At 35.5% G+C, this 15,756-nt stretch overlaps 1 protein-coding gene across 8 annotated transcripts in view; it reads left to right on the top strand.

The window, feature by feature from the left end:
• Window positions 1-15,756, top strand: part of pps (protein partner of snf) — a 553,267-nt gene that overhangs the window by 230,204 nt on the left and 307,307 nt on the right. For all 8 annotated transcript variants that reach the window (XM_090406767.1, XM_090406772.1, XM_090406773.1 and 5 more), the window contains 2 exons: window positions 4,458-4,582; window positions 14,090-14,181. In XM_090406767.1, coding sequence (XP_090262893.1) covers window positions 4,458-4,582; window positions 14,090-14,181 — 217 coding nt within the window. The remainder of the gene's footprint in view (window positions 1-4,457; window positions 4,583-14,089; window positions 14,182-15,756) is intronic.

The raw sequence follows: 15,756 nt of genomic DNA on the forward strand, positions 1-15,756 counted from the left end.
TGTTGGAACATGGTGTTAGTAATAACCAGTCCATGTCCTGAGCTGAAATCCAACAGATATTTGCCATTATTATTAGCTTTGCTCTTTTATCCAAATTTCCCCAAAATATTTTTGTATGTCTCACAATCATTTCCTACTCTGCTATTTAGATCCCCAACAAGGATCAATTTTTCATTGTGTCAGTTGCTTTTTCTAAAGCCTCAAAAAATTCCTCCACTTCTACTTAGTAGAACCTTCTGTGGGACCATAGGTACAAATAAGTCTCATTGTCCAGTTCCCCATTCAAGAAGATTAGCCTCGTATTTTGTGTTGAATACTATGGCTAGACCTTCCTGGTGTATATCAGGTCCCTTGCAGCTGTAAGCTGTCCTACTTTAGCCAAACAGGCAGGCCAGCTAATATCAGAATTTCAGAACACAACGACTACATCCGGTTTCACCAATACAGCCTCTCTGGTCTTGCTGACCATGTGCTGGATACCTGCCATAGAATACGGTGGAAGAAAGCCACGATAATACATTGTAGTAAATACAAATATGAAAGGCTTTTCATGGAATCAGCTTCAGCCCTAAGAAACAATCCAAACCTCAACAAATTTGTCTGCATGAGACTGCCTCAAATTTGGGAAACCTACATCAGAAGACCTTCAGCCCAATCACCCAAGAATACCAACATTGCCTGCTCAGGGACACCATCAGGACTTCAGGAGAAATAATAGCGTCCTGCTTCTTCCTCACTTACTGTTTGTTGTGCCTGCATGCACGTGTCTTGTTCTGAAGTTTCTTGAAAATGGCAACGTGACGTTGCCGAAATATTGAAGTATATTAAAATTTATTTTAATGTATATCTTAGTTGACATTGTTTCTTTAAATTATTTAGTAAAAAAAAAAAAAAAAAAACTGTTTCATTGTAATTGACAGCTTGTACGATCAGCGGGTTTGAATGTGAACTTGACTTGACAAAGAATTTTTCTGCGAGATCGTGGAAAAGGGAGGAAATGTATGGAATGCCGGTTTCACGATGAATTTGTAAATTTCTGATAAACCATGGGGTGTCCAGGATCATCCTCAGGCATTTATTTTGGATTCTTTGTAGTTTTGAAATGTTTGATCGTGAGGTGTGACTCCATGCTGGTGAGGCATAGGTAATGACTGGACGTATGACCATACGGTAAAGTAGTAATTTATTTTGTAAGTTCAGTTTACTCTTTTGGTTGATCATTGAGTAGAGCTGCGCACTGACTTTAGAAGTCTTGGAGCCAATGAGATTGATTTGTTTGCTAAAAAGGAGTTTCTTGCCCAGTAATAGCCCAAGGTATGTGGTCTCTGATTGCCATGGAATCTTTTCACCAGAGAGCAAGATGTCTTCTTTAATGCAGACCTTTCTTCTAGAGAACATCGTAGCTGAGATTTTGATGGGGGTTCACCAGAATCCTCCAGTTGGCAAGCCAGTTTTCTTGCGCATTGATACTTCCTTGGAGTCTAGTGATTGCTAGGCAAGGGCTGAGCGACCTTGCTAGAATAGCGGTGTCGTCGGCATAAACGGCCGTAATGGTTCTTCTTGAATTAATAGGGATGTCTGATACATAAGTTGTGAAAAGTATTGGGGCCAGGAGAGAACCCTGGGATACTCCAGCCAGGATTTTGTGCCTTGATGACACAATTCTGTTGACTTTTACTTGCATGTATCTTTCACTAATGTATGAGTATATGAGTTTCACTAGTTTAATTGGCATATTGTTTTCAATTAGCTTGAAGATAAGGCCTTGATGCCAGACCTTATCAAAGGCTTTGGCAACATCTAAAAATACAACAGCCGTGTGAAGGTACCAGTTATAACCATGGATGATATGTTCCGTTAGTCTGTGAATTTGTTGCACTGTGTTGTGAGTTTTGCGAAACCCAAATTGCTCATTTGGAATTATTTTCTGTTTGTCCACTGCTGATTGTAGTCTTGATAGGATGACCTTTTCTGTTACTTTGCCGAGGCAGGAAAGAAGACTAATGGGCCTGTAGCTTTGGGGAAGCTGTGGGTTTATTACCAGGATTTTTCAGAGGTATAGTTTTCAGAGGATTTTCCAATCTGTGGGAAAGTACTGGAATCTTAAGATGGAATTGGTAATATTAACTAGATGAATTATGGCTTTCCTTGGGAGTAGCTTTATTTTTCTATTGGTAATGCCGTTGGGGCGGGGAGCCTTTTTGTTCTTCAGATTGGATATAATATTGATTATTTCTGTTGGAGATGTGGGGGTGATGATTTCTGAATCATCCTTAGGCTGTCTTAATGCTTTTCTATCTTTATGATGAACTTTGTAAATGAGATTAATATTTAAGTTTTTATAAGATGGGTTGCATTGTTTTTCCAGATTGTCAATTAGTGCTTCTTTTTCTTCACCTGAGTGTGCAATTCCAAGATTGGTCTTCATAGGGGAAGGGGTTGTCTTTTGGTACGAAGAGATTTTACAAATTTCCACATGGAGTTATCTTCTGGGTTGATTTCTGTGAGTTTGGATTCCCATTTGGAATTTCTGTGTATCTAGAGGACTTCTCGAACCTGTCTGTTCAGGTTGTTTTGTCCTGCGGAGCTCTAGTGTTGTGATATCGCTTTTTTTTTGGTCCTAATCAGGTCCATTATCTCTTCTGGGATCCAGTTAGATGTGTGGAAGACTTCTTCTTTTTTGCGAATAACAGGGGGAGGGCCGATGTGGACTGGAAGATCTTCCATTTGTGTTTCAGAGGCACTATTATAACTTAGGCATTGCAAAAGTCATATATTTCCCATATACAAGGAATAAAAAGGTGTAACATCTTATTATTAAAAACTAGATTAGAGATAGATGTAGAAAGTTTTTTCACTTCATTACAAGTTAAATTGAGCTTCCCAAGAAATTATATTCTTGTTTAATCCTTGTACACCAAGTAACCACACCTTTAAATGCTGATATCAAGTTGACTAAACATGTATAATATATTTTTGCATATCTAGTCCTTTTATCTTGAAAGATTGCTAAATGAATCAAGCAGTGACAAGCAGAGTGGTAGAAAACATTCAAGAGGAATGCAGTGGGGAGTACATATCGATACTTAGGTAGAAAAAAGGTATCAAAATCCTTAATGGGAATGCAGCTTGACTAAATGATATTTGATCACAAAGTATCAAAGTATAAAGGTATAAAAGTTTTACAGTGGCTGCACTGCATAATTTGGGAGGCATGGTCACAAAGTTGAATTCAGATGATTGGAGAGTAGCTCTCATAGTACCCATTTATAAAAAGGGGAATAAAACTGGATATGAAAATTACAGAGGAATTTCCCTACTGAGTATTCCACATAAGATTTATGCAAGCATACTTGAGAAAGAAGCTAAGAAATATTGTCAAAGAGAAAATGGAGAATAGTCAGCTGGGTTAATGCCAAAAAAAGGCACCTGATGCATTTTTGAAAAGTGACATGCTGAATTTTCTGGTGAAATATTACTGTATATTAATTTTTGATATTTCAAACAACCATCTCACATGATAACAAGCTAAATATTGAAATTTTTTTAAGGAAAGAAAAAAGTTTTTAAGTCTTATTTATTTCAGTAAATGTGATTTTTTAAACATGATACCCATAAAATATTTATCGTAATGATTTTCAACTCAAGCATTTGAAAATAGCATGAAAATCATTTCTGCAATATTTTCAATAAAACAAAAGAATCTAAATAAAATATCTTGTTCCACTGCACTGATTTGATATATAAAAGCTGGCAATTATTATCAATAGTAAATAAAACTATTTCTAAGTGTCCTCGTGTCATATTTTGAAATCAATGTAATGTAGTTATATTTTATTTTGAGACGTGAAATATATTTTTATATCTGTTGCAAACAAACAAAATAAATTTAATGCATAGCTAACGTTAAAATATTGTATTTTAATGTTAGCTTTGAATTTCTTATACAGGAAATTCCAAATAAAAGTATACTTTAAGTCAAGTGGACCCAAAGGTCACTCTGCTTAGTCCAACAGTTGCCATTAAGAGATTAATTGCAGGGTAGGGTAATTACATGAGAAAAGACAGAAAGATGCTCTGTTTTTATTCATGAAAAATTATTGCAAGATGGTTTATGCATTTGGCTGTTAGAGAGGTCTAAATTGAAGTTTCTAAAAATATATATTAAATCTGTTATAGATTTAATAGATTTAATCCAGTTTATGATGGATTCAGTATTCTTTTTTCAAATTATTACTTGTTCAAGTATGTTTGATGATAGATTCAGTATTTGTTTGTTAACTGCCACTTGTTCAGGTATATTTGCTTCCTTGAATGTAATATAATGGCTATTCATCTAATAGTGTGTTCATTTCTTATATTAATATTAAATTTGTATGATGCTGTACTGTTATAGCATCATACAAATATATTTAATATATCTAATATTAAATTTGTATGATGCTATATTGTTTCAGATTTATGATTCAGTGTGATAAATGTCAGGACTGGTTTCATGGCACTTGCGTGAATGTTACAAGACAGCAAGGGCGGCAATTAGAAAAAGAGCAGAGAGAATGGAGATGTCCACCATGTGACAAAGGTATGAATATTGAAACACTTAGTTCTCTGACTAACTACTAGCTTCTTTATTTGCCTTTTTTTTTTTTTTTTCTCTGTAAGAACTATAATTACAAGAAATAGTCATATATATCAAGTTTTGTTATAAAAGTCCTTATGGATCAGGGCAAAATTTTGGGTTTCAATGTTAAGAAGTTTTGTATCTAAACAGAAGACTTTTTAATATGGAAGGATATTGTTAATTCTAGTTTCCTCTGCTATTGGTGTGCACATCATTGCTGCACACAATGGACAAAAATAAAATTAAGTGGTTTAAAAGAAAGCAAAGTGTTCAGCAGTAATGAGCCGCATGTATTGCAACCTCTCATGTTGGATTGGTTAAAAAATGCACACACACACATCATATATGCATTTTTGCAATGTATGTCTGTTAAAACAGAAAATCTATGAAGAAAAGCAAGCTTTTAGAGTACATGAGTATACTATTTTTAAATTTAGGGTCCAAAACCATCATTATTCCTCAGTTTAGGGTAAAAAAAAGAAAAGGAAGAATATATATATATATATCATCATCATCATCATCAAATTCCTGCCATGTACCCTCAAGGGTTGTTCAGGATATGATAGTACTACATGAAAAAAATTACATCATTACTAACTTCCTATCTACAATTTTCCTCCAAATCAGTCTGTTACTTGTCAAGACTCCAACATCTTATATTTCTATCTTCTAAGGCACTTTGTACCGTATCAATCCACCTATATCATGGTCTTCCTCTGGGTCATTTTGCTGCCAACCTGGCAGAGAACACTTATTTTGCTAATCTTTCTTTGCCCATTCGGTTTAAGTGACCATACCACCTGAGATTAGCTCTGCTAATGCATTCCTGGATGTTGACAATGTCAAGTTCTTTCTTCATATTCTCGTTTTTAATATGATATTGCCATTGATGCCATCTGTTCACACCTCTGATCTTTCTCAGGACTTTCATATCTGCGGTCTCTAGTCTTTGGTCAAGTGTTTTACTTCAGACCCAGCTCTCAGATCCATAAGTTAAAACTGGTTTGAATACTGTCTCGTATACAGCTAATTTAGTGTTCCAACTAATTTCTCTCTTATTCCATATGAATTTATTCAGTTGACTTCCTACCATGCCAGCTTTGCTGATTCTGTTGTCTATTTCTATATTTAATTTACCATCTTCACTAAAAATCGGGCCTAAGTAGCTGAAATGTTTTACTTGTTCCACAGGTTCTCCATTCACAACACAGTTGACATTTTCAATGATTCTGCCTATTTTCAAAGTCTTTGTCTTTTTATTGCTGACCTTCATACCATATCTATTACAATAGCTATTCAATTTAGTCAGAGACTCTTGCAGACTTGTAGCGGATTTATTTAGAAGTATAACATCATCCGCATAAAGCAAAGAGCTGACATTAACATCTCCAATTTTGATATCATGTTTAATACTACTTTCCTTCATAATGTGATCCATATAGATAATAAATAACAGAGGGGATAATGTACATCCTTGTCTCACACCAGATTTAACATTAAACCATCTTCCTGTACTTCCTTCAATTCTAACTGCTGACTTACAACTCAAATAAAGACTAAGTATTGCTTGATATAATGCCCCATTGACACCATATAACTGTAGCATATTGAATAGCTTCTCTCTTGGCACCTTGTCATATGCCTTTTCCAAACCGACAAAACTTAAATACAGATCTCTGTTATATTCCCATGCTTTCTCAACTATTTGTCATAAAGTGAAGATCTGATCCTAACAACCTCTATTTGGCCTGAATCCAGTTTGTTCTTCATCAAGCTTTTCTTCTGCAATTCTTCTCAACCATTTCTCAAGTATACTTGCATAGATCTTGCCAGGAACACTCAGTAGGGAAATACCTCTGTAATTCACACATTCAATTTTATTTCCCTTTTTATATATGGGTACTATCAGAGCTCTACTGCAATCATCGGGATTTCGACCCTCTGTCCAGGCTTTCTGAACTATGCAGTGCAGCCACTGTAAGACTTTTATACCACCATACTTCAGCATTTCTGGTCGAATATCATCTACTCCTGCTGCCTTTCCACATTTCAAGCCTTTGATGGCTTTTTTTACTTCAAGTACGGATATGTATTCCTGACTGCATGCCTGGTCAGTGTTTTTTACCACTGTGCTGTCATCACTGCTTGTTTCATTTAGCAGTTTTTCAAAGTAATTACTCCATATTTCAAGGATATCTTTTTCTCCAGTTTTCATGTCACCTTTATCATCTCTATCTCCTTTTACAGTACTCTTTCCTCCAATCCTAAGCTTCTTCAGCAACCTCGAGAATATTTTACCACCTTCTTGATATTTATTTTCTATATTCTTGCCAAAGTCCTTGCATGACTTTTGTTTAGCTAGTTTTACACAGTGTTTAGCATTCTTGCATTTGTCTCTGTATTCTCTAAGAGGACAAGCTGACTTATTTGACAGGAACTTTTGATATGCTTTCTTCTTTTCCTTCACTGCCTCTTTAACTTCCTGTATCCACCAGGGAGTTCTGATTTTTTTATCCTTGTAGACAACCTCACCACATGCCTCTCTGACAGAATCAATCAATGTTTTCTTCACAGTTTGCTACTGAATCTCCAAGGTTTGATTCCTGTTCTCAAACTCTTTCATTTTGACTTCAATAATCTTTGTGTATTTTAGTCTACAGTTAACATCTGAGAGCTGCTCAACTTTTATTCGCTTTAAAACTTTCTTACATGTTATTCTTTTCAATATGAAATTCAATTTTATCCTGCACAAGACTAAATAGTGATCACTTCCAATTTCAAATCCTCTGTACACTCTGGTGTCCTGCACCAGGGAGAAAACATCACTAACAACAATAACATAGTAAATGAGACTTTTCTTATTCCTTGCCTCTTCTCTCCATGTGAATTTGTGCACATTTTTATGTTGGAACATGGTGTTAGTAATAACCAGTTCATATCCTTCGCAGAAATCCAACAGGTATTTGCCATTATTATTAGCTTTGCTCTTTTCTCCAAATTTTTCCAAAATATTTTTGTATGTCTCACAATCATTTCCTATTCTGCTATTTAGATCCCCAACAAGGACCAACTTTTCCTTTTTCATTGTGTCAATTGCTTTTTCTAAAGCCTCAAAAAATTCCTTCACTTCTACCTTAGTAGAACCTTCTGTGGGACCATAGGCACAAATAAGTCTCATTGTCCAGTTCCCCATTCTCATATTTGCCCACATTACTCTTCTTGAGACTGTCTGCCATTCAAGAAGATTAGCCTCGTATTTTGTGTTGAATACTATGGCTGCTACTCCTTTTCCTTGATTGTCATTGATTGAATATAACATTTTGTATTTATTGCTCAGAAAGATCTCACCAGTTTTTGTCTTTTTTTGTTTCAGTCACCCCTGTTAATGCGATCTGGTACTTATCTAATTCCTCAGCTAGCTCCATTTCTTTGCCATTCAGGCTTCTTATGTTGATAGTACCGATCTTTAACTCTGGCGATGTTGAGTTGGGGTTTGTTTTCAGATTTGTTCCAGTAGCTGACTTTTCGCTGTTCGCCCTGGTTCCCTGGCAAAAGCGACGTGGGCCTTGTTTAACCGGGCGACACCCCAGCCGGCATGAAATTTTTTCATGTCGTACCATCATTTTTTATTTTGGTTTAACCAATAAGAATACAATTTGGTCGGCTAAATCCCAAGTAGCCAGCCCATCCTTGTTCGTTTAGTATCCAAGTAGATACCCAACAGGGTGCACCACGAGAAGGTGAGGATTGGACATTAGGTCAGAAGCCCTGGTCGGTTCTCCGCATTCCTTTAAAGGCTATGTGGAGGTCTCCTCTCAGTTATACAGCTTTGACCCTTAAGCACTCCGAATATATATATATATATATATATATATACACACACACACACACACACACACACACACACACACACATACAGTGCCGACTGGTGACAATAGAAACAGGTGTGGCCAGGGGCTAAAAACAACTTAATTTTTTTATATTGATATAGTGGGTTTTTATATTTTACTAAATAATTTAAGGAAATTACAACGTCAACTAGGATATACATTAAAATAAATTTTAATATACTTCAATATTTCAGCAACGTCACGTTGCCATTTTCAAGAAACTTAAGAACAAGACGTGCACGCAGACACAACGCAGTGTCAACACTGGGCCAGACTAAACTGGCCCCAAGATAAGTGTTGCGCCCGGTAAACAAACACGATCGCTAGTGCGTGCCTTATACATGCCCTGTGTTCTACACGTATAAAATAGGGCCAGCCGTGGCTGACCCCAGAGACCATACTAAGTCGCATTATTGCTTATATAGAATATTGCCACAAAATACTACAGTAATTCTTTTATTAAACAATAAAACATGTTGGAAATAGATCAAAAAAATAATAATTACAAGAAACATATTTTTTAAAACTACAATTATTGGGCTAGTTATACAAATGTATGTTGGGCTTGGCGCTATAGACGAGCCGCCCCTGTGTGTATGTGTGTGTATATATATATATATATAAAGGTGTTGACTTACTAGGCTGATTCATGGTCATTCATGGATTCTTTAAAGTGGTGGTTAGGGAGTGGGATGGTGAAACTGTTTCAGAATAGGGAAAATCTAATATTTTTATTATAGATAAGGAAAGTCAGAGTTTAAATTAGGATATAAATACAAGAAGTGAAGTTTATATGATAGAATTGTAATTGAAACATGGATCAAGAATGTTTCAGTTGTAATTTCCATCTTTCAAGACATGGAAAAAGTAAAGCATGGAATTTAAGGAAGATTTGAGAAAACCTGCCAGGCACAACGTCAAGAAGAATAAAATCTGTAAACTTTTTTTTCTGTTTAATAAACTTTTACAAAACTTAAAAAAAAAAAAATCTGTAGATTGTAGTATTATAACAGAAACTTGCAACAAATTATTATTTTATTTATTTTATTTTCTTAATGCTGCTCCCATCCATGAAAGGTTATTTGCAACCTATAGTACATTTTGTATCATGATTGGGCTAAGAATTTTTTTTTTCTATTTTATCAATTTTCATTTCTTTTTTTTAAATTTATTTATATATTGAATCAGGCCTTCAATAAGCAGGACGGTAATCTCACACCACCAAGCAGTCTTCCGTCAGTCTTCCTCCTGACGTATTTCCAAAGGAATACAATATACAGGTGTTCAAATCAAATGTAAACTAGTTTCTCCTTTCACAACCCATCACTCATATACGGTACTAACATACTATAGGTTGACCAGCCAACCTCCTGTATATGGGCCCAACATTTACAAAAAAAAAAAAAGCACTGAAGTTCATCTCCCACCCAAAGACAGTCACAAATATCCATGCCCAGAATGGGATTCAGACACACAGCCTGTTGATTGGCAAGCAGATATGCTAGCCACTTGGCCAACCAGATCAGCATTAAGTTATGTGATCTGCTTTTACTAGACTTGTTTTTGAACTTAGTGTTCAGTTTAATTAAGAAATACATTTTTTTCTTGAAAGGAAAAAATAAAAAAAAAATTTCATTTGTTGCCCAGTCTGATCAAATGGTATATAAATCCAGCAAAATCCTTTAGGATTGTTTAATTAAATAACTGTTGTAACAAATTTAGAATGAAAATGGCCAGTAAAAAGACAAACTCTGAAAATAGGCAGGAACATGGAAAACATTTACTGCATTCTGAGTGCAGCGCCTGTAGTACAATTAAAATGTTTTAGCTATTTAGGCAAAAGTTATTGAAGATGACAAATTAAATAAGGAAATAGACAGCAGAATAAGCAAAGCTGGTATGGCAGAGGGCTAGTTGCAATTATCCAGAATGTTCCTATATTAATCCATCACAAGCCTTTAGGAAAGCCTTTAGGATTATTTAACTAAATTGAATTGAAAATGGATATAAAATGTGTATAAAACAGTGGTCAAACTAATTTTCACTTTTGATCTGAAAGTTAGGGTAAAAATAAAACAGTTGATCAAACATTAGAGACTACAAATTATGGAAATTGTGAGAAAATCATTGGATGAGCAGATGGTATCAGTGAACATAGATTTACCACATTTTGTGAATGAGAGTCATGTAAAAAGGTAGAAGAGGAAGTCATACCTAAATCTGAAGAAATAAAGAAAAGAAAGAATGTCTTGTGCAGCATCAGTTTTCTTGTTATTTCATTTGATATCTCAGCAAATATGTGAAGTTTATATTTAGAATCATTTTTTAATATATTTATGTATTTTTTAATATGTTTATGTGTATGTGTAGAGTTTAACAAGTATTCATTTTTAGGAGGTCAGTACTTAAAGATTTGGGATTTAGCCGATCAAATTGTATTCTTATTGGCTTAAACCAAAATAAAAAATGATGGTATAACATGATAGAATTTCATGCCAGCTGGGACGTTGCCCAGTTAAACAAGTTCCTCATTGTTTTCGCTAGAGAACCAGTGCAAGCAGCGAAAAGTCAGCTACTTGAACAAATCCTAAAACCCACCCCAACTCAACATCACTAGACTTCAAGATTGGTACTATCAACATAAGAAGCCTGAATGGCAAAGAAATGGAGCTAGCTGAGGAATTGGATAAGTACCAGATCGACATAATAGAGGTGACTGAAACAAAAAAGACAAAAATGGGTGAGATCTTTCTGAGCAATAAATACAAAATGTTATATTCAGACAATGACAATCAAGGAAAAGAAGGAGTAGCCATACTATTCAACACAAAATATGAGGCTAATCTTCTTGAATGGGGCAGTCTGAAGTAGTGTGATGTGCACAAATATGAGAATGGGGAACAGGACAATAAGATATATTTTTGCCTATGGTCCCAACATAAAAAAATGCACAAATTCATATGGAGAGAAGAGGAAAGCAACAAGAAAATTCTCAATTGCTATGTTATTGTTGATAGTGATGTTTTCTCCCTGGTGCACGACACCAGTGCACAGGGGATTTGAAATTGGAAGTGATCACCATTTAGTCTTGAGCAGGATAAAACTGGATTTCATATTGAAAAGAAGAACATGTAAGAAAGTTTTAAAGCGAATAAAAGTTGAGCAGCTCCCAGATGTGAACTGTAGTCTAAAATACACAAACATGATTGAAGAAAAAATGAAAGAGTTTGAGAACAGGAACCAAACCTTAGAGATTCTGTGGCAAACCCTGAAGAAAACACTGACTGATTCAGCAAGAGAGGCATATGGTGCAGCTGTCTGCAAGGATAGACAAATTAGAACTCCATGTGGACAGAGAAAGTTAAAGAGGCAGTGAAGGAAAAGAAGAAAGCATATCAAAAGTTCCTGGCAGATAAGTCAGACTGTACTCTTAGAGATTACAGAGACAAATGTAAGAAAGCTAAACACTGTAAAACTAGCTAAACAAAAGTCATGAGAGGACTTTGGTAAGAACATAGAAAATAAATATGAAGAAGGAGGCAAGATAATCTGGAAGTTGTTGAAGAAGCTCAGAAATGGAGGAAAGAGTTCTGTAAAAGGAATTAGATATGATAAAGATGATATGAAAACAGGAGAAAAAGATATCCTTGAAGTATGGAGTAATTACTTCGAAAAATTGCTAAATGAAATGACAGCCCAGTATTAAAAAACACTGACCAGGCATGCAGTCCGGAATACATATTCATACTTGAAGTAGAAAAAGCCGTCAAAACCTAAATGTGGAAAGGCAGCAGGAGTAGATGATATTTGACTAGAAATGCTCAAGTATGGAGATATAAAAGTCTTACAGTGCAGGCACTGTAAGACCATAGAGGAACAAATTCCAGACGATTGGAGTAGAGCTCTCATAGTACACATATACAAAAAGGGAAATAAAACTGAATATGAGAATTACAGAGGTATTTCTCTACTGAGTGTTCCTGGTAAGATATATGCAAGTATACTTGAGAAACGCTTCAGAATGATTATGGAAGAGAACTTGGTGAAGAGCAAGCTGGATTCAGGCCAAATAGTGGCTGTTAGGATCACATTTTCACTTTACGACAAATAGTTGAGAAATTATGGGAATATAACAAAGATCTATATTTAAGTTTTGTCGATCTGGAAAAGGCATATGACAAGGCCAAGAGAGAAGCTATTCGAAATGCTACAGTTATATGGTGTCAATGGGGCATTATTTCAAGCAATAAAAAGCAATACTTAGTTTTTATTTGAGTTGTAAATCAGCAATTAGAATTGAAGGAAGTACAGAAGGTTGGTTTAACACGTTCGCTGCCAGCTACGAATATACTCGTAGTTCATATATGAGCTACACAAGCCAGATACAAGTATACTCGTATGACACTTACTGCCGGCAACGAGATTACCGTACTGTTGAAGAAGTGAAATTGCTCGGCGTACGGGAACAGACCATGCCAAAGTAGCGTGGCAGCAAACGTGTTAATGTTAAATCTGGTATTTGACAAGGATGTATTTATTCCCTCTGTTATTATTTATTATCTATGTGGATCTCATTATGAAGGAAAGTGGTATTAAACCTGATATCAAAATTTGAGATTTTTAATCTCAGCTCTTTGATTTATGTGGATGATGTTATAATTTTAAATAAATCTGCTATAAGTCTGCAAGATTCCCTGACTAAATTGAACAACTGTTGTAATAGGTATGGTATGAAGGTCAGCATTTAGAAGACAAAGACAATGAAATTAGGGCAGAAGCATTGAAAATATCAACTGCTTTGTGAATGGAGAAACCTATAGAACAAGTAAAACATTTCAGCTATTTAGGCGCAATTTTTAATGAAGACGGTAAATTAAATATGAAAATAAACAACAGAATCAACAAAGCCAGTATGTTAGGAAGTCAAGTGAATGAATTTATATGAAATAAGAGAGAAATTTGTCAAAACACTAAATTAGCTGTATGCAAGACAGTCTTCAAACTAATTTTAACTTATGGATCTGAGAGCTGGGTCAGACATAAAACACTTGACTAAAGACTAGAGACCACAGATATGAGAGTCCTGAGAAAGATTAGGGAATGAACAGATGGCATCAGTGGCAATATCATATTAAAAACAAGGATGCTAGGAAAGAATTTGACATTGTTAGCATCCAGGAATGTGTTAGCAGAGCTAATCTCAGATGGTATGATCACTCAAACAGAATGGGAGAGGAAAGATTAGCAAAATAAGTGTTCTCTGCCAGGTTGGCAGCAAAAAGACTCGGAGGAAGACCAAGATATAGGTGGATTGATATAGTAAAAAGTACCTTAGAAGATAGAAATATAAGATCTGATAATGTTGGAGTCTTGACAGGTAACAGATTGATTTGGAGGAAAATTGTAGATAAGAAGTTAGTAATGATATAATTTTTCATGTTGTACTGTCATATCCTGTACACCCCTGGGGTGGGGGGTATATATCAACAATTTGATAATGGTGATGTACTTAAAGATTGTTTTCATATTGATTTATTGCTTGTAATATTCTCCCTTGATCTATTTATTTTATTAATAGATCCTGAAGTATCTTCTAAGCCTTCTCTTAAGTTAGTCTCTCCCACTTCAAAAATCCTGCCAAAAATGGAGAAAGTTTCTAGTCATGTTAAAGTAAGTCTTATTGTTTTCATTAATGTATTTGTATAAAAAGATTTTCTCTGTCATTATTATTATAAACCTCATAAATTTTTGCAATGTCTTTTGTAACAAATTGAACATGAAAATCAACAATAAAATGACAAAAGAAAACATTTATGTACATATTCATTTATTTACATAATGTATTCAAGGCTATAAGTTAGGATGGTTTGTTTCATTCTCCAATAAGATAGGTGATTTATTTTATTTATAGAATGTAATTCTTGTAGATAGGCTTATACGTTGGTAACACATGACTATTGAATTATTTAAGGAATTTGCAACGTACACTGTAATATTAATTAAAACAAACTTTAATAAACACCTCCTATATTTCAGCAATGTCACATTGCCATCTTCATGGGAACATACAACTATGACATATGCACACAGGCACTACAAAAAGCAAATGAGGCAGAAGAGAGAAAACTACTGTTGTTCCTAGAGTCCTGAAGTTGACCCTAGCAGGCTATATTGGGTTGTCATGGCTGTTGGACTGAAGTTCTCAAGATGCAAGCTTCCCAAATATGGGGCAGTCTCATGCACCCAAATTTGTTGAGGTTTGGAAAATTTTTTAAAGCTGAGGCTGATTTCGTGAACAATCTTTCATATTTAAATTTACCTGGCTATTGACCTGGCTTTCTTCCAACATATTCTGTGGCAGGTATCCAGAGCATATTTTGGAAGCCCAATGTGGCTGTACTGGTGAAACTGGATGTACTCTTTGTGTTCTGAAATCCTGACATTTGCTGTCCTGCCTGTTTGGTAAAAGCAGGACAGTTTACAGCTGCAAGGGACCTGGTATACCCCAGGTAGGTCTAGGGAAAGTAGTTGGTCTTTGGTGGAGCAGATAAGGGATGCCAATTTTTTATATGATGGACCATTCCATTACCATTCCCTATATCCTGGGCATCTTTGAAAAGTTAACCAAAATCTTAAAAAAATGAAATATGACCTGACTTCTTGTTACAAACCATATAAAAAATTGACATCCCTTATCTGCTCCACCAAAGTTCTACCTGGGGTATACCAGGTCCCTTGCAGCTGTAAACGGTCCTACTTTGGCCAAACAGGTAGGACAGCAAATGTCAGGATTTCAAAACACAAAGACTACATCCGGTTTCACCAGTACAGCCACTCTGGGCTTGCAGTGCATGCTCTGGATACCCACCTTGCAGTGCATGCTCTGGAAGAAAGCCACTTTAATGCACCTCAGCAAACTTAAGTATGGAAGATTGTTCATGGAATCACCCTCAGCTCTAAAAAACTTTCCAAACCTTAATAAATTTGGGTGCATGAGTCTGCCCAAAATTTGGGAAGCTTGCATCTTGAGAACTTCAGCCCAACAGCCATGATGACTACCCAATATAGCCTGCTAGGGTCACCTTTAGGACTCTAGGAACAACAGTAGTTTTCTCTCTTCTGCCTCATTTACTTTTTGTAGTGCCTGCGTGCACATGCCATAGTTGTATGTTCCCATGAAGATGGCAATGTGACATTGCTGAAATATAGGAGGTGTTTATTAAAGTTTCTTTTAATTAATAGTCA

This window comes from Typopeltis vanoorti, chromosome 17 (assembly GCF_054136105.1).
Source record: "Typopeltis vanoorti isolate ZY-2024b chromosome 17, IOZ_Tvanoo_1.0, whole genome shotgun sequence".
NCBI lineage: Eukaryota > Metazoa > Arthropoda > Arachnida > Uropygi > Thelyphonidae > Typopeltis > Typopeltis vanoorti.